Source organism: Peromyscus eremicus, chromosome 13 (assembly GCF_949786415.1).
Source record: "Peromyscus eremicus chromosome 13, PerEre_H2_v1, whole genome shotgun sequence".
Taxonomy (NCBI): Eukaryota; Metazoa; Chordata; class Mammalia; order Rodentia; family Cricetidae; genus Peromyscus; species Peromyscus eremicus.
Genome location: NC_081429.1, coordinates 34,307,880 through 34,332,822, shown reverse-complemented (window position 1 = coordinate 34,332,822; position 24,943 = coordinate 34,307,880). Strand labels below are relative to the sequence as shown.

Below are 24,943 nucleotides of genomic sequence, written 5' to 3'. Positions count from 1 at the left end.
AACATGTATGGAACATAAATGAGTTTCATATTTAGACTGGGGTCTCATTCTAAACAGTAACACTTTGTGTAAATGCAAACACCACAAAAAAAAAAAATTCTTTCGAATCTTTGAATGTAAAGCTTTTCAGGACAAAGATATGTAACATATGCTGTTATTAGTTCCATTCGACAGATGGGGAAATTAAGACGTCAGAGGCTGAGCAGCCACTCCGCTAGTAAACCAAAGTCTGAGACGCAAGCTCTGAACTTGAAGTGCTCTATGCCACATTGCCAGGCTGTGCCCTGAAAGGCAGCCCTCAACTAGTGCAAAACATGAGCGAAATGCCAGGGGCCCATCATTCCTGCCTTGCTCAAGGTCACAGCCGCTGCAAGGTCTGTGGCAACACCGTGGGAACATTATCCAAATAAAGTGTGAGAGGAGATTTCCCTGTCCAGCTTCGCACCGGGCTTGCCAGCACCATCTATTCATTAGCCCAGCATTTATTAAGTGCCTAATATGAAATAAGCATTTATTAGGGTCCTGGCCTAAGTGTTATGAACACAAAGCTATATGATGAAAGCAGGAAGAGGTAAAGTGAAAAACCCAAGCAATGACCTCAGAGCGCTCTAAACTGTCTCTTACAGGACGGCGGCACATTCCCAAACCCCGTCGTCTTCGTCATCCTCTACCTCTTTCTCCTGTGGTTGTCAAGGTTCCCCCAGCCCTTGGTGCGATGGTGAAGCCATTTATAAATTCCATTCTCCGCTGTAATTACACTGTCAGACAACCCGAACACTCAATCTTTGCACCACAAAGTAGTTTGTTGGCAGCTGTGCATTTTGAAGGCAACCAGAACGAGTGAAAGAGAGCCTTTCTTTTCGTAAGCGTTTCTCCTGCTATGATAGAGAGGGGAAGCGTGCTTGCTATCTAATTTGCCCCCTGCAAGGTTATCCCGGGAGCAGTCCTGGCAGCACCCTGCCAGGTGGTAATGAAAGCTGCTGGCATGGCGGAAGACAGGAGACAAGCAAACCACTTACGGGTGCAGGGCATGGAGGCCGCATCGTTGTCAGCTCGGAAGAAGCCGCGGTCACAGGTGCACGAGGTGGCTCCTTCCCAGACGGAGTAGCTGTGCGGTGGACACTTGGCGCAGGTGGCATCCGTGGAGAGCGCTTTGTAATATCCAATTTTGCAAGCTACGGGGAAGGAGGAGAAGGAAAACAAACGTGAACCCCTGTCAGAAGAACGAAGCAAAGTGTGGAAAAGCATTTCCTTGATGGCAGAAGAGGTGGGGGTGGGGGAGGTGGGTGTTGTTCATCTCTATGATCACCTGGCTTGAAATGCAGGGCAAAGCAGCCTAAAACATGGACTGACAGGGCCTCATATAACCCAGGCAAACTTTCCATTCAGCTGAGAGTGGCCTTAAATTCCTCATCCTTCTGCCTCTACCACCTGAGTGCTGGGGAATCAAACCTAGAGCTTCCTGCAAGCTGGGTAAGCATTCTAGCAACTCAGCCACACACTCAGCCTCACAGCTTCTCTTTAAGGCTTACTGGCAATTCTGGTTATGTGTCAAGGAGCCTCTAAAGGACAATGCTTTAAAACTAGTGTGATCAAGTACAATACAGTGGAAGGTTCCTGGAGTCTCTCTGGAAGCCGGCAGCCAGTAGAGGCTCCACGTTGCTCAGTCTTACTGTAGCCCCTTGACAATGCACTAGTATTAGCCACACCTTTTAAAGGAAGAACTCCAGTTTCCACCAGGTAATTGTTGGGTGTGACACCTTGCACCTGGTTGAGTTTCAGCGGCCATCTTTGACCCCCAAGTGTTCTGCTGCCCCCCCCCCCCCCCCCCGAACCTAAACTCTCAACCACTTACTTTGGAATTTGAGAGAGAGTGTGTGGGTGGGGTGTCTTTTATTCAATCAACTAGATGGAAATATGTCCAAATGCTAACAAAAAAATTGGTTGGGGGCTATTTCCTAGTTATGGTTACAAAGAGAATCAAATTGAAAACCCAGCAAAGGCATTCATGAGACACAAGCTTGGAAGGCATGAGTCAGCAGAGCAACGCAACGAGGACTACTTACAGATAGATTCTGGAATTGTATAAGACAAGCAGCTGACTGAAAAACCAGCTAGTGTGTGGTGTTTATTCTCAAGTGCGCGAAGCCCTCCTGTGTTTCCCTGCCTCCGTTTTTAGCGCACGTCCTCTCCCCCTTGCAATGAGCACCGTTGAGGTGGACAGAGAACACAGGTCCACACAGTCCTTTCACACACCTGACTCGGCTTTCCATGATCTCATCTTTATAAACATCACACGGACACTGAGGACTACTTTCCTCAGTAATGTGGAAAAATTCAATAATGCTGCAAAACCTCATCATAAAAATTAATTAAGAGGGCTTTTGCTCCCTTCCCCTCTTTCCTCCTCACACTCTTCGTGATTACTCCCCAAACCTATCTCAACCTAAAATAAAAACTGACCAGCACCATCAAGCATTAAGGTCATGGATAAGGACAATGATAATTAAGTTATTCCATAACGTCTGAGGATGGGAAAGAAAATGGGCTACCCACAATTCTCTCAGCATGCTTTGCTCTATGCTTGCTTCATTTATCATGATCTCAGAATGTGTCAATACTACCAAAACCCCATCTGGATGAAGGACTCATGGCACATTTTTCCCTAGCCTAACATGCAAGAGACCAGCGCAGCAGCCATTCAGGGATCTCTCGGAAAGGGACAGGTGTATAGCCACCCACACATGCCGCGTTCTCTGTAGAAATAGGACTACAGAGACCTGCAGCCACAGAGAGCTGCCACATTGGTCCACACAGCATTCACTGAAGCCTGCCCCTCACCCTCTGGCCTGGCCTGTTGGCATATTCTTCATCATCACCATCATCTCCCACAATGACGAGTGGTAAGGGACTTTAGTGGGCACTCGGAAAGGCGCGCACACAGTTACTTCACTCTTATTAACCAAAGTTGTTTATGGAATCCCCCTTAACGAGCTAAAACTTTATGGTGTGTGGAGCACCAACAATAAAAGTACTCCCAGATCAATCTCTCCCTTATTTGCTTTTCGTCTTTCATTGGACCGAAGCACCTTAGAAAAACAAATTGCTTTGGTGGCTGTGATTTATGTGTCTCCCAAGTTCATAGGCATCCCATAATTAGATAAGGTTCAGCTTGCAAGGTGCTTTTGGTCATGTTTAAGATGGCCCTAGGGTTTTCATGAAAATCTGCAATCCAGACTTTGGGAAGAAGCAGAAGATTAAGCCTCGTGGTCCCACATCAAACAGGAAGAGCCTCTAACAGGGACACAAACTCCCTATGCTCCCCTGCCTTCTAACCCTCCCCCCCCCCCCCACCATCACTCAGTGGTCACAGAAAACAAAAGCAACTCAAGGCAACTCATGTTGGAACAAGACACAAATGATTTTAATGCCTTTCGGAAAAAAATTATTCTGTGCATCCCTGGCTAATTCACCCACACTTTCATTTTTTTAATCATCAAAATCTAAAGTCGCACGGTGAGAGGAGAAGGTGATAATTGATAGAAATTAGTCAGTGACCGATCAGTATGATATGAAAACACCACATTCAGAAGCTGGCAGGGGGCAGAAAGGACGTGGCATTCTAATTAGACAACTTCTAGTTACAAAATTTATCTGGAGTTCACAACAATCCTACTGCAAGATGTTTCTTCCAATTTGTGAAAGCTCAAAATTCATTGTACTAGTTAGTTCTTCGGTGAATTCAAAGTGTGTGGGGGGGTGTATTTCTGAGTTTATGTAGTTTTTCTCTTTTCCTCAATGCTCATATTAAAATGTTACCAAGGATAAATATATACGAGTTTATTTGGGAAATACAAAGTTCTATACCAATTTAGAAAATTGAAAGCTGCTTTTTTCAACACATTGACTATTTTCACTTTTAACTTCTTGCTTTTACAAGCACAAGCAAAAAAACCACAAAATTGTCATTGTGCTATTTCTCAGCAGCCCTTGCTACCCTTAACTACATTAAGACCATGTTATTAATATTTCAGGATTCTTAGAAAGGTTCTTTCAAAATATAGTAGTGGCTTTTCACACACACAGCCATTTTGCTGCCTACATTCAAAATGACCTACTAAATTGATGGTTTGGTACATTTCTTTGCTCTGTGTGGTTCAGCCTTTCAGAATTTAGCCCACAGATGCGTAAGTGCATCCTACATCTATTCACCGGTGTACTTAAGCATCTTAAAAAGCTCGCTATCCCTTTTATTCTCAATATAATTCCTGTGAAGGATGCACTTGGTACGACACACACTGACAGACACTTATTTCCCATCATTCTCTCTTGGTTGATTGAGAACAGTTACCCTGTATTTTGGAAAGCAAATGACTTCATAAACAAATCCAACATGTTTTGTCGAGAAGCATCTTTCTCCTGTGTTTCTCTGAGGGAAGCTGCTCAGAATGGCTGGCCTATGAACAGGGTTCCCCCATGGAAAGATCAACCCAGAACAGCAAAGCCAACTTGCCATCCAAACCCATTTATCTTTGCCTTATTCACTTCTTTATGCTAAACACGAAATAAAAGGAGATGGGGGATAGAAGGAAGAAGGAAGACAGGGAGTGGGAGGAAAAGAAGAAACTTCTTTCATCAGTTTACCTACAACCATAACAAGGTTAACTTTCAGATTCTTCAAAGACAGCAGAATATGTAGCTTTTATTGGCCCACACATCTCAGCTCACAGGAAGATGAAATAGGAAGGTCACACCATAAATTCTAATGGCCTAGTCTATGCAAATTGAGACACTGTCTCAAACAGAACAAAAAGCTAATGGAAATTCTGAATTTTAAAATTATCAATATTGCTTTGTTTTATTTTGATCATAGATGAAATGAGCTGGATGTAGCCACTCATTTCAAAAGACCCTGCACAGAGCATCTGGGTGGCTGAAGGCTAGGAGATTTGGAAGCCAGAGTTCAACACAAAGAACTACAAAAAAATAAAACAAAATAAAATAAAATCCTGTATGGATGGTTACCGGCCATTTTTCTTCTGGAATTACAAAAAGATTCACAGTACCTGGCTGTCTTCGTAGTTCATTTTAAACTAATTTGTAAAATAACTAGAAAAGGCTATTTGGGTGGTAAATGTCAAGCATCCATTGAACATTTATTATATTTACGCAAAGTATTTAATTTAACTGCCGTAATAATCCATGTGCTTCAAGTACTAATGCTATTCTGCCGGTGCAGGAATCCAAGGTTGTAAGCAATCCTCAAAGTCATGCAAGCATTGACTTCCAGAGCTCCTGTCCCCCTAGGTTTTATGCACTGCAGTTAGGATAGACATTCTGCAAACTTCTGACTCACATGGAAGGTAGGAAGTGCAGAGGTGTCGCTCAATTTGCATTGTCCCAGTTCGTGCCTCACTGGTGCCTTTGACAGCCATACTGTCACCCGTGATCCACTGTCTGGTCTAAGATCGTCCACGGCTGTCACTTCCCTACTGGGAAATTGAGAGTGAGGCTGGTCTGCAGAGACCAGCTAGAGGAGTGAAATACACTCCAGACCTCAAGCCCCACCCGCCCAAATCGCTCCTTCATTTTACATTGATTATCTATTGGAGGTACCAATAGTTTGAGTAAATAATGTCACCACCTTGCATTTCATCTTTTACGGTATTTTTTTAGGGCCTGTGGAGATCACTGAATGACTAAAGTCCTTGCTGCATCAGCAAGAGGGTCTGAATTGGGATCCGCAACACCTCAACAAAAAAAAAAATCAGGTGCGTCGTCATGTGCCTGTAAATCCCAGGCCATACTGGAGCTCAATGGCCAGCCAGTGTGGCCAAATCAGCAAGCTCCAGAGAGGTCTGTTTCAAAAAATAATGCTGACACTCAATGTAGACCTCTGGCCTCCATGCACACTTGCAAATACACATAAACATAACAAAAAAATGTATGTACATACAATTGTTGTCCAGTGAGACCACTAAACACCTAAAACTTACTTTTCAAGTTTTCCATTGTATTTCTCTTATGTAATAGTGCTTTGGAAATGGTAGCATTGAGCCTGCCACACACACACACACACACACACACACACACACACACACACACTTGCAGAAGTAAATACACTATGTGCTGGGGCTATCCCAGCAGCACCCAGGAAACTTTATCAACACACCCAGAACCTACCTCAAAGAACATGATCAGTGTCTTCAACCCAGCTTTCAGGTAGCTAATCTCTATGTAAAACCTAATTTGAATTACAGTCCAAACTCATAGGGGTTAAAGGTTACCTTGCCAGGTAACAGACTGGTCCTTCAAATAGAGCCTCCAGAAAGTGAGAGAAGAAATTCCAACAGGAACTCCCTAAGGACAATGAGCCATTTATGCAAACTGGTCCCCAAGGAGTATTTGGCTCTTGGCCCAAAGGCCTCTCTCCACTTTTCCCTCTGGATGAGATAGAGGTGTGCACCAGACACAGCTTATTTTGTTTATTTAGAAGTTTATACATTGAAGCCACTTACTGACTGTTGTAATAATAAATCACTTTTCTAATTACGTGTTCACTTATATCATAATGTAAGAATAAATGATAAGGAAACTAGCCTGTATGATAAAAGGATTACTGCTTTCAACATTTTTTAAAAAACACATAAGTCCCAGTAACATTTGGGAAAGCTGTAAACATTAGCTGCTAACCCTCTTCCTGGTACAGATTGGGAAACTGAGGCAAAAAAAAAAAAAATCAAGGACTAAACACAAACAAGGTTGGCTTTCTCATCTAAGCAATGTCATTGAATGTTGCTAACATCTTCTCTTACTTCTAGAAGCTACAGGGTGATGAAGACTGACAGCCATTACAGGAAGGAAGCTCTAGTTCAGGACGCACAGGTAAATAGGACCAAACATTGCCAAAGATGTACCATTCAAATCACGTTGCTATATTGAGACTGAGTGAAAGTGGACCATTAGAAAGATCTTAAAGATTAGCTTTCATTGGAGTCAGCAGGCTCTTCTGTGGAGCCAAATAGTAAATAACTTAGGCTTTACAGGCAAGCTCGAAGAAGAAAAGGACTATGTAACAAAATAGAAAACAAATTGTTAGTGGTTTGATTTGAAATGATTGTAATAGTTAATTACTTTTTTGTATTAGATATTTACTAAGGAGAACAGAATTCTTTATTGGAGATATAACATTTCTCTTAATTGGTCTTCAAGGAAAGTGTTTTCTATTACCAAATCAATTGCAAATGCCATCCATAAAAACATTACTAGCTTTTCAGGTCATATAAAAACTGGTAGCAGGCTGGATTGGACTCAGGGGACTCTATACTGTCAGCCAATGATCGAGATAGACACTCTAAAATGAATGCCTTGCTCACGGTTCTTTTCTAGAGCATGTGAGAAAGGACTGGAATGTATGGCCCCAGCTCTTTGTTTGAATAAAGAGCACTTGCTAACAGTCACTGCAAAATAGAAAACTTCCTATCAGCCTATCTTACTGGAAACAATTACTACTATACACTTTTAAATTGATTTTTCTTCCCTTGATTAAATGATATAGCCTGACCTGGAGAGGGGCGGGTGGGGGGGCAGTTGTTACCCTATTTTCTGATTCCTTTCTTTTAAGGTCTTTCAAAATTCTACAACTTCCCATCTTTCTTGTCTTGAGCACTCAGAACTGGAATGGTTCATCTACATCATAAAAGATCCAGATCTGGAAATGCACACCCAAGATCTCTGAATACAGGAAGCAGGACACTGATGAGTTCAAGGTTAACCTCAAGTAGTAGTGAATTCAATCCAGATAGGGCTAGATGACTCTGTTGAAATAATAATGATGGCAATGATAATGAGGATGATAGGCGGGAAAGATGGCTCAGATGTTGAGAATGCATTGTTCTTGCAGAGGACATGAGTTCAAGTCCCATCACCAATGCTGGGCAGCTCACAACTGTCTATAACTCCATCTCCAAGGGATTGATGTTTCTGGCTGTAGTAGGACCAGACTTGCATGTACATATCAATACACAGAAACACACAGGACCTGGGTTCATATGTCAGCTCACAACCATCAGTAACTCCAGATTCAAGGAATCCAATGCCCCTTTCCGGCCTCTGTGGGCAGCAGGCATGCCCATTTGTACACGGGCATACATGGAGGCAAAACACTCATACACATCAAATTTTTAAGTTGCAGTTATAATGATGACAATGATGATAGCAGTGTTTAGTTCCTGAGTGACTAAGAGCATAGTAAATGTATCTGCAACCAGTGACTCTCTACGGCGTTGGGCTCATTTCAACTCCAAGTCAGACAGGCAGAGAAGGGCCTAAGAGCTTGGTTAAGATACATAACTTGCGTTACACACTTAGATTATGCTGGAGATTCCTAAGCTCTTGTTTGTGACATTAGAGGACCGAGAGCTGAAGCTGAGGACCACCTGAGGCTAAGTTCTTAGAATGCTAAAGCTCAGTAAATTCTAACCTCAGTTTAGTGTATTCTACTCTTGCTTCTCCAAATAACATAGGGATTTAATTAAAGCCCAAATGCCAGGCTCCATGTTTATGATTGTCTGGTGGGGCCTAAGAATGCCCATTTCTTTAAAATTGAGGCTAGGGCTGGAGAGATGGCTCAGAGGTTAAGAGCACTGACTGCTCTTCCAGAGGTTCTGAGTTCAATTCCCAGCAACCACATGGTGGCTCACAACCATCTGTAATGAGATCTAGTGCCCTCTTCTGGCCTGCAGACATACAGGCAGACAGAACACTGTATACATTAATAAATAAATAAATCTTTAAAAAAAATAATAATAAAATTAAAAAAAAATAAAATTGAGGCTAAGGAAACCCCACTCTGAGAGCAACTCTCCAGTTACGAACAGATCCATCTCTTGGGGTGTGTGTGTGTGTGTGTGTGTGTGTGTGTGTGTGTGTGTGTGTCTTCATACTCAAGTGCCTGTGGAGCTCGGGCAGGTTTCAGGAGCCCTGTCTTTATCTGTCACTTTATCTTCTTTTTCTGAGACATTGTCTCTCACAGAACTTGGAGCTGGGCTGGCAGGCAGCAAGCCCCAGAGATTCTGCCTTCCCTGTTCCCCATACAACGAGGGTTACAGGTACACACACAGCTACCTCAGGCTTTTAACATGGGCAAGGGAACTGAACTCAGGTCCTCATTTGTGTACAACAAATACTCTTACACTGAACAATCTCTCCAGCCTCATCTCTTAATGAAAAAGGTCAATGCGTAGTTCAACCAAATACGTTCAAAAACATTTCATTCCCCACCACATCCCCATACATAAACACTACAAGAACAATTTCTTTTTAAATCAAGAAGACTAATAATAGGATTTGCAGTTGGGAGGAAGTATGTGATCAGAGATGTGACATCTTTGGAATGCATGAATAAACAATCCATAATCTGCCCAAATAATCTGCCCATAACACTTAGAAGACAGAACTGAGTAGAGTATCTTTAGAGGACCAGGCACCAGAGTGAATGGCTCTAGACCCAGAACTTGGGAGCATGAGCTTCAAAAATCATCTGGTCCCTGGAGTTTAACACCAACTTGAACAACAGCGAGGCCTTATCTCAACACCCAAATTCAAAGCAGTTACCAAATGCGCACTGTCTCAAACAGGCATCCCCTGACATCAACCCTGTGACTATCTGAACTGTTGCCTTTAAATACTATGCATCTGGACTCCTGATCATTGCTTTCTTCCTACACATTTCCAGCTCCTTGATGATAAGTTCAGGAAGGTAAAACTAAATTGTTTTTAAAAGTTACTAAATTCTGTAACTGTTCGGGCAATGTCTAACATACACTCTGGGAAACATAAGAAGTGTAGAGGAAAGTTTTCCATGCAGAGGAAAGTTGGCTTTGCAGGAAATATTTGGGCAATCTCTAAGGGATACACTGTGTAGTTTGGAAGGCTCTAGCTTGGTACAGGGTCCTCCTTGAGACTCCCTTCTCAAAGTCTCTCAGGGAGGTGGTAGACGCACAGAGATTCCTGACTTTAACCAAGTTTATCAAGGGATGGCTGGCCATTCCTTCTTTAAAAAGCTCCAGATATTTGGGCCAGAGATATTCTGTAAAAATCAACAGAAAGAATGTAGTAAAGGATGACATGGGCAAGAGAAATGATCTCTTACCCTACAATTCTATCTCTTCTGCCATCCTTTAAAACTGTGTAATAATTCATGCCAACAATGGCGAAGACTGGGCTTGGTTCCTAGTCCTACCATGACTGGAGTTTAGGGAACAAAAGTCCAAGCTCCAGCAGCCCTAACAACAAGTTTGGCTTGGTTGCTGGCCTCATTCTGCAAAAAAAAATCTAGTCAATGTGATCACCTAGGAAGGGGAACAGAAAAGGGGGCCCAGTGACACCCACCAAGTTCAGAGAAGAGCAGAGAGGTGGGGGAAGTGGTATGCATAAATAAGTGGGCCCAACCAAGGTGTCCTCCAGTCAGTGACCAGTCCCTCAATTGTGGATTGGTGAGGTGGTCCAGAAGTCTTTCTTGCTTTAGCAATAACAAGGGGCGGGTCTCAGGAGGTGACTACTTCTGCTCCAGGGTGTGGTCCGCCCTCATTGATAACTGCCCACATCTGAGAACACTGGATTCCTGGAATCCAAGGTGACTCAAGAGAACGGCTTAAGGACAAAGACTCATCTCTGTGGCTAAGTACAGGGGTCAGGCAGAGGGAGGAACAGGAGATGAAGGCTTCCATCCTGCTCCTTGTCCCTGCATGGGCCCAAGTCAAGTCGATGCTTTTTAGCCAAAGCAGCTTCTAACTGTCGGCTGCGCTAGTTTTTATTGGATATGTTAATTTAGACAAACACTGTAACTATGTAGACTTTCTGTAGAGATTGGTTAAGACAATACACAAAGGAATGAAGCAATGTGGATGTGCTCACTCAGAGTTACCCCGTGGATGAGGCAAAAATAGGGATAAGCCATACTGAATTTCTTCATAATATTAGTTTTTTTTTAATAGAACTGAATACAATTTTGATCCACCCTTACTAAAAAACAAAGAAGCAAACAAAACAACCAAGACTGAATTAAGCTCATAGCAACTACAACTTATTTAATTGCAAAATAAGTAGCAGGTAATTTTTATTTAAAACTGTCTAGTTAGATAAGTCACTGGGTGGGGTTCTTGTGGGTTCTTCTTTCCACCAACAGGACACTCCCTCTCTTCCTACAGGCCCGGGCCTATCTGGGTTCGCCATTGCCTTGCATTGCTTCCTCTCTTTACAGCTAGCTTTCAGGGAAACAGACAAGAGAGAACAATGGCAGAAAGAAGCTGTGTCAAAAATTGCCTTGCTCTTTCCTGAACAGCAGTATAACCCCATAAATAGGTCGGTAATTCCAAAATGTCAGATGTGGTCGGTGTTCACATGAGGTTTGGTAAATTCTCCAGAAGCAAATTCAAATGAAGCTTGCTCATTTTAAATCAACTCCATAAAAGTTGTTGCACACTAGAAAAGAGGACTCCCATGAAGGATACTACTGTGGCACTTGGTGGAGAGTTAATGCATCCAGTTTTGACCGGCCAGGGTTGAAAAAGTACTTCCTGAACTTTAGAATGCCCACTCCATTTTCTCTAAAGAGGAAGCAACCTTGTGTGTGTAACAGACTCCAATAAGAATGTGTGTTCATGGGAGATCAGAGGCTGACCTAGGGTACTGGAGAGGATCTAACACATCTTGTTTTGTTTTTAAGTAGGTCTCTTTTCCACCGGGACCTGGACAGGTTAAGCCAACCAGTGGGCCTGGTGTTAGAGACAAAATTAAGAAGAATCCTGATGTTAAGGAAAAGCTGGGCAAAGCAATTCTTTTTGCAAAAAGGGTGCAGTATAACCGGAACCAGACTAGCTTAACAACGGAGTCATCTTCCATGTGCATTTCGGGTGGGGATAGGAACAAATGTATAAATTATTTCAAACCGATACAGTGGTACCAATTTTAAAACAGAAGCTAACAACAGCAACCTGCAATCACAATAAGTTTTTTTTTTCTTTCTAATTTTAAAACATGTATTCTGCTAAATAAAGATCCCTCCCTCCTACTCTAATCTGATTCTCGGTTTCCCACTTAGGGCACTGAAATTTTGCTATCTGAAAAAATACAAATCCCATATGTGAGTACCACCGGAAAAGCCATCAGGCTGGTGGTACCCCAAAGCCTACCGATCTTCAAATTTTAAATATTTCTCCCCTTTCCTGATGACTTTCCTTCTGAATTTTACATGAGACCCCTATGGCTTTCTGTGGCAAGAAAATCATAACTTGATTTTTCTCAATTGATTTCATAAAAAAAAGACCTTGAATGAATGAATCTATAAAAACAAATTCAAGGTCAAGAAAAAGATGGAAGCACTTGCTTGCCCTATATAGATAGACTGAAGTTTGTGTTATTCAAGGGCTGAAATTTCAAAAGAACCACATTATACAGAAAAGCCAAGGCTGGGGCTGGAGGAATTGACTCAGCAGTTAAGTGTGTTTGTAGCTCTTGCAAAGGACCTGGCTTCAGTTCCCAGGCCCCACAAAGTGGCTTCACAACCATCCCAACTCCAGTTCTAGGGGATCCAACATCTGGCCTCTGCAGACACCAGGCATGCATGTAGTACACATATATACATGCAGCCAAAATGCTTATACACATTAAATAAGTAACTCTTAAAAAAGAAAAAGAGAGGGATAGGGATCTAGTCATGGGCAGAGCACTTGCCCCACATGCCCAAGGTCCTAAGATTCACTACTGTAAAAAAGTTAATTAATATGAAGAAAGCCAACTATTTTAGGATGAACTAAATGTTAAAAATGCTAAATTTGTTAAACAAATGTCTACTTTTGGTTGCGATGTGAAATTACTCAAAATAATTGGTGAGACTTTGGAAAGACTTAAATGAAAGCTGCCATCTAACTGTCCATCCTTACCGAGGGCACATCTGTTATAGGCAAGACTTGTCAATCAGGAGCCACTAACAGTGACCTTGATCCCCCATGACATTTTACAGAGCATGGGGTTTTGTGATGAGTTTCTATTGTCTTCTTCACCCTTTGCTACTTGGGGTGCATGCAGACGCTTAGATCATTAGACCCACTGGTGACAAGCAACAGAGACAGCAGCTGCTCCTTCCTCGTCCCCTCCCCACTCTCTCCCAACCTGAACTTAATGCCAGGATCAGTGTGGATTTGTATCATTGTGTAACAGTTGCACTTACTATGAGCTATGCGGGCTGGTGCAGCCACAGAGCTATCCGTGTTTCAACAAGCACTCAACAACCTTTTCACAACGATTGTCAGCAATCATGAGGGTGACTTTACTGAGCATATTCTATGAGCTAAGAGGCTGAGACTACAAAGCTATTTATTGTCACCGTGGAGGGAGCAGATCACAGTTCACTCTCACATCTGAAGGGTGATGTCTAGTAGAAGGGACTTAGGATTTTTCAGGGGAATTCTTCCTATACACCTCACCTAGGCCATGCGCTGTAGAAGTAACAGTAGGAAAAACAAAAACGTGACACAACGCAAGAACCCTGAGTATCAATCAATCAGCTGGAGAAAAGGCTCCTGCAGGAAGTCAATTCATCTGCAGAAGCTAAAACAGAAGTTATTGATTGTCAAGGAAACCAATGGGGTGGGCACTGGTGGTGTTTGCCAAGCTGGAGATTTGCACACGAACCAAGAGGAGACAAAGCGCTTTGCTTCTGGTCCTAACTTTCTAGTGAAGCCTCTTTCGCTTAGCCTCTCTGTTTGTTTCAAACTAAAGGCTGCAAAGGAGCCTGGGAAGGAATGAAAGATGTTGTAAAGCTGGGGCCAGAGCAAGAGAAACACCTGTTAAATAATTATTTGATTAACTCAGGCAGCATAGCTAGTCATTGTCACCCAAACGACTTTATAGCCAGAGCTGTCACCAGCCATGATTTATGCTTCTGAAATGACTGGAGTCATAACTGCTGGCTGAGCTTCTTTTTGTTATGCTGATGGAGCCTGAGGATTTCAGCGGGAAGAAAAGAAAGGAGGGTTAAAAGAACTCACTTTCCCCCACTGCTGGTAATTAGCAGTGTCTTCCTGGTCTCTGTGGAGGTTTTGGATCACTGTCACCTTCGTGCCCTTCAAGCTTTTCGTGTGCTGTGGAGTTTTTGAAAGAGAATTTTAAAGTTCTGAGTCTACATGACTTTTTTTTTTTTAAAAAAAGTGATTTATGTTAAACAGATACGATCATGCTAAACATCTGGTTTGGGTATGACATGTTAGCGGATTAAAGCTTTTATATAACTATCTGCCAGCATTTAATGTTATATGTGTTGGTTGGACTATTTCAGCATTGCTTGATGTCTGAGGAGAACAAAATAAAACCTCTCTGGGAGTTCCCTAAAGAGACCTCGTCTAGACCAAGTGAAATTTATGGAGAAGCTGCACTGTCTGCTTTCAGGCTGATGAAGAGCAGAAGAAGGGGTTGTGGCAAAGACAAGCAGCCCCAACACCTGGGACCGCACCGATGATCTTGCTAATACATAGGTATTGCCAGTACCGACCTGCCATCTTGCACCATCTCAACTTCCATGCACCCCGTGATACTCCTGAAAGCTGAGTGTCTGTGTGTTTGTGTGTGCATGCACACAATTTTATGGATTAAGAAGAACTCATCAGCTGGAGGTGTCACTGTCTCAAGAAGTCAGTCTAAACGGCTAGTCAAATCAAAGTCTGGCAACAGAGAGCTCATCCACTCGACAAGCAGCCCACCCGAGGTTTATCTGTGGGCTCTTGACTTTACCACATGCCCAAAGAAGAAGCGAGGAGATATGCATTCAAATCCCTCTTGCAGAGTAGGAAGTGCTGGTCTTTAGCTGCTCATGACAGACTGACTGGCAAGTGGGGCTGGTCCCATCTTCAGGGGCCCTGGGAGGTTCTGCAGCAAGTGCTGTGGCAGCCCCTGGCAGCCCAACCTCCTCTGTCATCAGACTGAATTCATGGGAAAGGGCATGGTGCCAAAAGTGCTCGCAGGTGAATTCTTTGTCCCTCTCAAGCACATCTGACTTACACTGTTGACTTAAAACAGTGGTTATCTTTTCTTGCGGAGGATTATCATTTAGGTCAGAAGATCACTTCCAGATGTAAATAATAAATCACCAACAGGAATGTAAGGGAAATAGCAAGTCACAGATTACGCACTCGTTCATTCTCAATTAATATTCCCCCATATCAAAGGAGAATAACTGGAGTGAAAACACAATATTAACGAACACTGCGTGATGCTAGCGTGTCCCCAAAATGTTGGGTCATGAAGGAAGAAAAAAGGATAGGGAAGAGTCTTTCATAAAACCAAAGTGGACCCATATAAAGAAAACAGAGGCTTAAAGCACCTGGTTTTTCACACTAAGTAAGGAAGGGAGGGGAGGAGGGAGGAAGAAGCAAAGAAAAGAAAAGAGACAGGAAAAAAAGGAAGGGAAGAACAGAGAGATAAGGAAGAAAGAAGAAAGGAGTAGGGTGGTTGGGGGGAAGGGCTGGAGGGTGGGAGGAGGGATGACAGGGAAATCCGTGGTTGATATGTAAAACAAATAGAAAATCTTAATTAAAAAAAAATGTGAAAAAGTATTACAAATTTAAAAAAAAGAAGAAAGGAGTAATGGGAGGAAAAAAGAAAGGCAAGGGAAGGAGGGAAGAGAAAAAAAGAAAAGACCAAATCAGAAGAATAACTACCAAGGCTGAGCGAACCTTGTCTGAATTCACCCCAGAGCTATGGAGTGTTTATTCATTCAAACAGAGCTTTAGATGGCCTCCAAAAACAAAGCACTGGATGTTGAAAAGGTTTTCTAAGGGTTTATTCACAAGATGTAGTGGACCTGGATTCTGGAAAGGGAGTTTCTTGATGTTCACTAGTGACACTTCTTATTTGTTCATCTCCAAGTAGCTTACAAGTTCCTTCCAATCAGCCAGCCTTAGCAAGTAGATCGTTGTTTTGTGAAACAGTAAGACCTGCATTTTATTTATTACAATGGAAATTCTAATTTTTTTCCCTAGCACAGAGACTGGACCTTTCTGAACCAGGCTCAGATTTGAAGGGAAAATGGTGACATCATAAATCCTTCTCCCAGGGGGAAAACAGTGTTGTAAGGTAGGGTGGATACACCAAGAGCAACTCACAGCTGTCCCTTCCAGTCAGGTTAAGATTCCACAAGTCATGTCAAACACATAACCAAGAATCCATTCCTCTTGTAGGCAAACACTGAAGTGGCCAGGAAATATGGAAGTGGAATATAGCAAATGGAAAAGATGAGTCTCTTCCATCCCAGCCTTGGCATTTACCAACTTATTGTGTATATACATATATATAAAGAAAGAAAGAGTCTCACTATGTAGCTTTGGTTGGCCTGGAACACCATATACCATGCTGATCTGGAATACACAGACAGCCACCTGCCCCTGTGCTGGGATTAAAGGTGTGTGCAACCAGACACAGTTTTACACTTCTAATTCCCTGCTCTTCCCACACAGGCAGTGGCTCTGAACAAATCTAGGATGTTTTAAACTTGGCTCAGAAGCCTCGCACTCCAATCTTCCTCCCAGGACTGATTGGTGTGGTGCTCCTGATAAATTCACTCTTCAAACTCAACTTTAACTTACCTGTCTTATGAGACTCCCAAGCCTCGTGCACTTTTAATTTTTAAAAAAATTTCCTGGCCCCTCCCACAGAGGGGTTGTTTTGAGATCAGTCTCACACTACGAGGCTGGTGTAGAACTGACTGTACAAGGGACTAATAGATTGGCCTCAAATTTACACCAATCTTCCTGTCACAGCTTCCTGAATGTTGGGATTACAGAGAAGAGCTTTCCACACCCAACAGGTGCTATGGAGCAGTTAGACATATCTGTGTCCAGATCAGCATGAGAAAGGATGATAGTCAAGGTCTGGGCTTTCATGAGTACACATGGCAAGCATAGAATTCAGCATGTGAGGAGGATGGAGCTGGGAAGTCAGCTAAGAAAGGGGCAGGAAGAAGGAAAAGTACCCGAGGGAGCATGCAAGGAGCCAGGAATGAGTGTGGAAGACAGAACAGAAAGGAGAGGTCTGCTGTTCGGAGCTTTGAGAAGAACGCCGAAGCCAGGACCCAAGAAGACAGACGCATGTAACAGCCCTTAAGTCTCAGATGCCAACCTCAGAGTGGCAATGGGATCTGGAGCTAGGGATCCCATTGGCTAGGGCAGGTGCTTGCCTTCCATGTGCCCTGGAAAAAGATCCCAATGGCTATTGGAATGTGGGCCACCCAAACTATCACTGAGACAGAGGGTCTTCTGAGGTAACCAAGGGAATGGGGTGGAGGAGGTGGGGGTAGGAGTCAAGTTCCATATCAATGACACAGGAGACCAACCTTGCTCTTCTTCACTCTCAGAAAACATTCCCTTAAGTAGACCTGAGATTCCAATCAAGTGACACAGGAGAAATTTTTATTTCCCCTTGGCCCTGTCTCTCACCATGAGTCACGTCTAGTTACACCTGCGCAGGGCCATCACTTCCACGGCTAATTAGGCTCAAGACGCCTCTTGTACCATAGCCTTTAGGAGGTTGGAATCAGGCCTCATCCTGACCACTTAAGGAGAGCCACACCTTGATAACAGCCTCATGACAGTACCATGACTCCCAGGGACCCACCAGGGGCCAGGTTCCTGGATATGATTCAAACCGGAAATCAGCACAGCTGGTGAGAACCTGTGAGGGGTGCCAGTTCTGAAGGAAGCATCATTACAGGTTTTTGGAATGGCATCAGGTAGCTACCAGTACGGGCAGTGTTGTGGTGGTATTCAGGTAAGGTACTCCTTTCTTGTTGCCTCACTGACAGGTAACCTGACCTAGCTATGAGATGGCAGGTAGACTGCCAGCTGGTATCTGAAAAATGAGGTTGTCTGTTTTAGATTTGCTTCTGCATTCCTTCTTTTTTTGATAGCTCCTGATTTAGGAACTTGGAGCTTTATCTCAAAGGTATAGGAAATGAGACCCTTTCCCAGCCACCTAAAGCTACCAGAAAGTAGGAATGAAGTCTCATCTACAGATCACTTCCTCCCCTACTTTGCTTTTTTTTAAAGACAGAATCTATATAGCCCAGGCTTACTGGGAACTCAAGCTCTTCCTGCCTCAGCCGTCCAAGTCCCAAGATTACAAGTGTGTGCCACTGATGCCCAGCGAGGGCAGCTCCTTTGTGTTCGTCTCCACAACTGTCTGTAATTCAAAAAAAGCACAGTCTTTTGGAAATCTGTGGTGCATATCCCTCTGCAGAACACACTCCAACCTGTGCAGCAGCAGCAGCAGCAGGAGGAGGAAGTATGCCTGTTCTACTTGCTGTCTGAGCTCTGATTGATTCCAATGGTCCTTGGGGTCCGCTCACCATCCCTACCGCGTGCTCACCAAATACAATGAGCGAAGCCATCCCGCTGTGTTTAACGTCTCCATGTGGATGACCACCCCTAGCACCTGGACATAAAAGGCAACTTGGATGACCCACCCTCCAGCTACAAGCTACAAGGATTTTTTCCAGGTTCTTTTGCTTGTTCCTCTTGCCTTTGTGACTCGCATTTCCCGTCAAATGGCCTCCCGATAGTACCGGCTCTGTTGGAAGTTGCCAAACGGGAAGCTGGGACAATCCCACCCCAGGCAGGCAAGAAAAAGGATTGCTGATAATCCCTGCTGGCTGGGAGGGGCAGGGGAAAGGGCTTTCTATGGCCTCTTGTTATAGAAGCACTTGTCACCTAAGGGTTGTAAAGAGCCTGGGGCTCTGATCGCCCACCAGGAAACATCTAGAAGACAGAATCGTTTTTGAAAAGGTACAATACTTAGATCTGAATAATTTTCAGAAGAGAAATAGCAGTATCTTGGAGGGTGTGGAGTTGATGAGGAAAGACAGAAGCCCTATCCCAGGCAGGCTTGGGAGCCCAGGCAGATAGGATTAGAGATAAGGTCCCAACTGGGTTAGTCACACCCTCCCACACACAATTCACTTGGCAAACTCTCACTGCCAAAGCAGGTCTCATGCTTCAAGCAGAAGGCAGTACAGTCCAACACCCAGGGTGCCTAGAAAGGTAGTTTTAAATAATCTTTTGAAATTTTTATTCAAAAGGTCTGGGAATAACAAAATATGATCAGTTTTTAAAAACCGAGAATACCACACTCCTGTGGTCACAGAAGAAGCCAAGTTTCCCCCACTAAGCTTTCTGGAAAGGGGTCAGAGACAACAGAGTCTCAATTTGCTTTGAAGTGGAAAGCAGGAGGTTATTCCAACACAGGAAATCAAGGAAAGGAAAGGGGATGGAGAAGAGGGGACCACTGACAGAGTCAGGAGACCCCAAGCCCCCCACTTCTGTTCTCAGGCCAATCTGCTATTGGTTGCCTGCCTTCCTTCCTTCCTTCCTTCCTTCCTTCCTTCCTTCCTTCCTTCCTTCCTTCCTTCCTAGACATCTTACCTCGGAGGACTCTGGTACTGTTTAGTACCTGTGTCAGGATTTAGGAAGAACAGTAAAGATCAATGTATAGTGTATTCTAGAAGAACCAAAATAAACATTCAAATACAGGCCTGAGCACTCTCATCAAAGAGCCCTATCAAATAAACAAAAGCTGTTCGCCTCTGCTACAATCTGCAGGGTCCCAGAAGGGTCTGGAACTAAAATCTTTTCCCTTAATCTAGAGTCTTTTTCTCCCTCTTCCTCTTTACGGGCCATTATGGAAATCGAAGGATTTTAAATACTCATTTGGGTAATAAATAAAATGTTCACAGATGATTATGCCACAATCCCTAATATGCTCCCCCCCCCCCATCCTATATGCTATACAATTCAAAGGGGAAGAGTTAAATAAACCATGGTCCCCATTTGGCGTTCGGCCCCCATTTGTCCCTTAAATGCCCTACAACTTCAGTAGGAGCAGACTGCACACCATTTGTTCTGCTCTCCATTGGTGCTCACACATTCGCAATAGCAAATGACAAAGGTTTTAACTCCTTTCTGAAGCCTAAAGGCAGGCACTCCCTCAACCTTCAAGCATTACAGCACTCAGGAATCAGAATTCAAATTTATGCTGGTATGCGCACTACTTCTGCCTTTATGTACTGAACGCGCACCCACTTCCTTTATGACTCAGCCCCAAACGGGGAGTCCGAGAGAACGAACGGGGTTTCTCACCTTCATCTCTCTCTCTTCTTATGTAGGAAGCTTTAGAGTCTCACCAAACGTTGTGAGATGTTCATTGCAATTTTTCTCTTCCATCCCCCCCCCCCCGCCCCGCCCCCGAAGACAACTTCTCACTGTGTAGCCCAAGCTAGCCTTAAACTCATGATCCTTTTGCCTCACCCTTGAAGCGCTAGGATTTCTAGTCTATGCTATCATACCTGGCTTCTCAAATCTTGTTTCTGAAAGTTCAGGCAATCTCTGACTTTTTCCCCTATAAGTTGATGATTCTGAGCAAATGAAAGAAAGCCATCAATCATCCTTAACATTCATGTTTTATAATGACATGATAACATTTTGATGAACCCCCTTGACAGTTCTACTTTTAGTATGCATTCTTTGAGAAATATACAATGGCACATTTAATGCCTCTTTAAAATATATTTGCATTTTAACTTTCAGAGCGTCTGCATTCATTTGAAAATTTCCTATGGCTCATATTTTATTATATCCCACTCTTTGATGGTTTTTCTTTTAAACTGTGTTAAGCTACTTAAAAAAAGAGTGAGATTATGAAATAGTTATTATTTCATGCACAACAATGCTTGGTGCATGGAACATTAGCCCAGAGAACTTTTATATGAACTCCTTCCCTATTCTGAACTGTTCAGACTGACTGTCTTTTCTACCTACCACTGTGACGTCCAGAAGTCAACTTCACTCCAAACTTGGGCTTGTGTTAAGGACAAGGAGAAAGCCATATTCAAGACCTATGGACATCTCTTCTGTTTAGATGTTACAAGCTATTAAAAAGTAGGCTTGAGATTGTCTCAGGGTTTCCAAACCGAATGCCAGAGACTGTAAGAACACTATAACTCAGATTGGGGGAGGGGAAGTGGAGCCTGTTATCAAAAGAAGGGTGTGAGCTTAGCTAGAGGTTCTTGAGACATTGAAGTCAAGATGTTTAAGATACAACTGGAGAATACAGATGGGATCCAGAGGTCAGCCTGCCCACAGACAGCGGGAACAAAGGAAGCTCAGGAGCCAGGTCTTGCAATCCCCTATTTCTAAGGCAGATGGAGGAAAGAAAACAACAACAACAACAACAACAACAAAGAAACCTTGGCAGACAAGAAACCCAGACAGAGGTAGGACTGGGAGGACTAGACCAGGCATACTCACCCTCCAGATCTCAGTCAGTCTCTCTCACCAGGCCATTGCCCACTACGCCACTCTCATGACTTATCTCCTAAGAATTTCAGCCCCAAGTCTACAGACCACCTCTGTGTTCACTGAAGAATTAGCAGGGAGTGTGAATAAAGCCCAAGAGACACTAGCTTCACACCGTCAGACAGACAGTAGGGCAAGCAAGAGTCAGAGACTTTCAAGATGGCCGACGTCAATAATCAGGTCCTCTGGCCCAACCACTCTACCCAGGAAGCCACCCCGTTCCCTCTGTTCCATTTGTACAAGTTTTATCATCTAATCATGTTCCTGGTCTGTTAAATCATATTTAAAACGGTCATAAACTGAAACAGACAGCACAAATACAATCCTCATAATGAAAATATTTTTTAATTAAATCCTGTGGTGAAGTCAGAAACCTCGGCACCGTGGGTGAGCCTCCCACGCTTAACAGAAATGCCAGGGACAGAGTGAGCAGAAATGACAACTGGCTCTCCAGGCTCTTTCCCCACTTCATTCAGTCCTCCTCCCTGCTTCCTAATATATATGTGTATATACACATATATATGTATAATATATTCATTATTCATTTATGCACATTATATTCATTACACATGAATATGCAGAATATATTCAAAAAATATTAAAATCCCATTGGTTACAATAATAGAGAGAAAGGAGTGAATGGGAATGAAGTGACAGATACATACAAAAATCCCGGGTGATGAGAGATGCTCTGAGGTGGTAATAAAATAATTGCATCTATTCTCCAAATATTGAGAGCTGGAGCAGCTAAAATAATGCCTGGTTTGCAGAGGGCAATGCACTGTTTTATGGAGCGGCAGAGCAGAGGTCAGATGCAGAGAGCTAGCTAGATTTCTGATTCCTTCCATGTGCTACCTACCTCCTCCTCCTACCTAACCAGTGCAAATCCTAACTAGTCCAGTAAGACTTCAGAGCAGTTGAGCACAAAGCCCGTCAGATTCTGTGTGAGCAGCACAAGTTGACGCCAGGCTTCTGATAAAAAATAAAACTTTAGAAGGGACACCATGTGTGTGCGAGCAATCAATAAGATAGACGGTTGATTAAATGTCTTACAGCCTAGTGTGGTGGTGTACTACAGCGCTTAGGAGGCTCAGGAAGGAGGATAGAAAGTTTGGCCACAGAGCAAGACCTTGCTGTTAATATTCTGATCCCGCCCCTTGGCGCCACCCTGTGTCCTGAGGAAATCCTCCACCCTCATCTCTCTCTCCTCTCCCTCCATTCCCATGAGGTGTGCACCCCTCCTCAACACCCCCCCTTCCTTTCCTATCTTCTCTTCATCTATTATAATAAACCATCTCCTGTGGATGTGGCCTCTGGGTTGTGAATGTCCACCCGCGGCCCCGCCGACATACTGGCATGGAGTGGGTCACCTGCCAGCCCGCCACTGCATCTGCTCAGCATGCCAGCATGTTTCCCTCCACAGGCAAAATAGCCTGGGGGCCGCCTCGTAATAAATCATAGCACTTGCTGCATCCAAAACCCAGCAGTGGTACACCTTTAATCCCAGCACTCAGAAGGCAGAGGCAGGGGGATCTCTGTGAGTACCTGGCCAGCCTGGTCTACAGAGAGAGAGCCAGGACAGCCAGGGTTACCCAGAGAAACGCTGTCTCAAAAAACAAACACCTAAAAAAACAAAAACAAACAAAAAACCCAGCAGCAACAACAACAAAAAACTAACAGCTGTGTTTTGTAACTCCTCCAGCATCTTTTAGTTGAAATGAAGCAGGAGCAGAAGCAGGCAGGTAAAGACTGCTCTCTTAAGTCTTGGTGTAAGTTGTTAGAACTCACCAACGCAGACTTTACAACCAGTCTTTATTTATTTATTTTTTTTAAATCTAGAGACAGGCTATCAGTATGTAGCCCTAGCTGCCCCGAAACTCAGAACGCTACTATTAAAGGTGTGTGTCACCTTGCCCAGCCCAGAAAAAAAAGGAGAGGGGACATTGTACCTGGTGACCTTTCAGAATGTCTTGAATTCTTAACTATCTACATAAACTTTATAAAGGCCTTAATGGCTTTGCTTAGGCAGGGAAGATAAAGTGTGTAAGGAATTTCTCTGGATTTCTCAATATCTCAAGTGTTCATCCAGGTTACTAAACAACCCAGCTCAGCGGCCACAACTAATGTTTATTAGCTGGGGGGAAAAGTAAATCTCGATTTGCTCACATTTTACAGCTATTGTTTAGGAATGAAAATGTACAGCAGGTCTATTTCCTAATAATGCAGGTATTTAAAATTAAAATTTCCAAGTAATGATCTTATTTTCAAAATCCTTCCATCCTCAAAGGTGTCCTACCTCTTGTCTTGTTTACCTGAGGAGTGCAGGTGGGGGAATAAAGAGGCAAATTTTATAAATATAAACACGTAATTTTAGAGCTTCCCGAAGAGAGCTTAACATTCTTCGGTGCTTGCCAAATTACAGGCCACCGTAGAAATTTGTTTCATAAAAGAACGTGAAAAAAAAATTGATGTAAACTGGACCAATCTGTCAAGTAAGTGGCACTTGGAGTGGCCTCAGGGCAAAGCAGCTGCAAGTCATTTGTCCCCACAATGTGGCCACAGAGAGGACATCCTTTATGCTGTGTGAAGCCTCCCATTAAGGGGAATGAAAACCTGTACCAGACTCAATGGGCAAGGTACACAATCTAGTTAAAAGGTTAATGTTATGACGCGTGGATCTGAATATTAGAGATGGGGAGGAAAATGAGTTGTCATATGCTCCCTAAATTACTTTTCAGCTAGGTAAGATGAGGGAGGTATGTCTTTTAATTAAGTTCTTAGTTCCGGCAGCGGCAGGCTCCCGGCCACCTCACTCCTGAGTTCCATCAGCGAAGGCGGACGGACAGGCTCAGTGGTCAGACACACTTGAAATGAGTGATGGTGATGCCATTCCAGAGCAGCTGAACGTGAAATGTAACCCTCATCAGTGAAATGGGGTTCGGTCATGCAAGGAATAATGGAAAGAAAAGAACTGGCCGCAGAATACTTGGTATGTACTCAAAATAGGCACCGGGTGTCTGCTTCCTTCATGAACCTGCTGCCTATTCCTTCTTCCTTATAGAATGTGTCTTCCAGGTACTGAGTTATTAAGGATGGGTGAGCTCAAAAAATACAAGCATCGGTTGGGTCCCCTGAGGGGCTACGTCTCCACAGTGGTAGGTCTCCTTATGCAACTTTGAATTAGGCCCAGCTTTTTCCCATGGCATCGTCTAGGTAAGAAAACAGGTTCCGCAAAGATGCCAAGTAGTTAACTAGTCAAAATGAGAGTCAGATTAAGGTTTAGCACATTCCAAAAATACATATTACTTATGTTTACAGAAGGGTTATGGCTTAACTCTTTGCATACACAATGGTAATTATTAACATCGCTATGAGTAAGAGGAGAAAATATCACAGCCAGCTTAAACTAAGGAAACGAAGGCAGGTAGGTGAGTTAACCAATTGCCTGATGGTACATGGCAAAGGAGGGGCAGACTCAGAACTTAAAATTGGTCTAGGACAGGTGCAGTTCATGCATGCCTGCAAAGTTCCTTCCCCATTCTTAT

General features: G+C 43.4%; 1 protein-coding gene across 1 annotated transcript in view; it reads right to left on the bottom strand.

The window, feature by feature from the left end:
• Positions 1–302: 302 nt before the first annotated feature.
• LOC131923664 (ephrin type-A receptor 4-like) overlaps positions 303–24,943 on the bottom strand; it is a 60,286-nt gene continuing 35,645 nt past the window's right edge. Inside the window, exons 2-3 of the mRNA XM_059278793.1 lie at positions 1,020–1,175; positions 303–376 (exon numbers count right to left, since the gene is read on the bottom strand). Coding sequence (XP_059134776.1) covers positions 303–376; positions 1,020–1,175 — 230 coding nt within the window. The remainder of the gene's footprint in view (positions 377–1,019; positions 1,176–24,943) is intronic.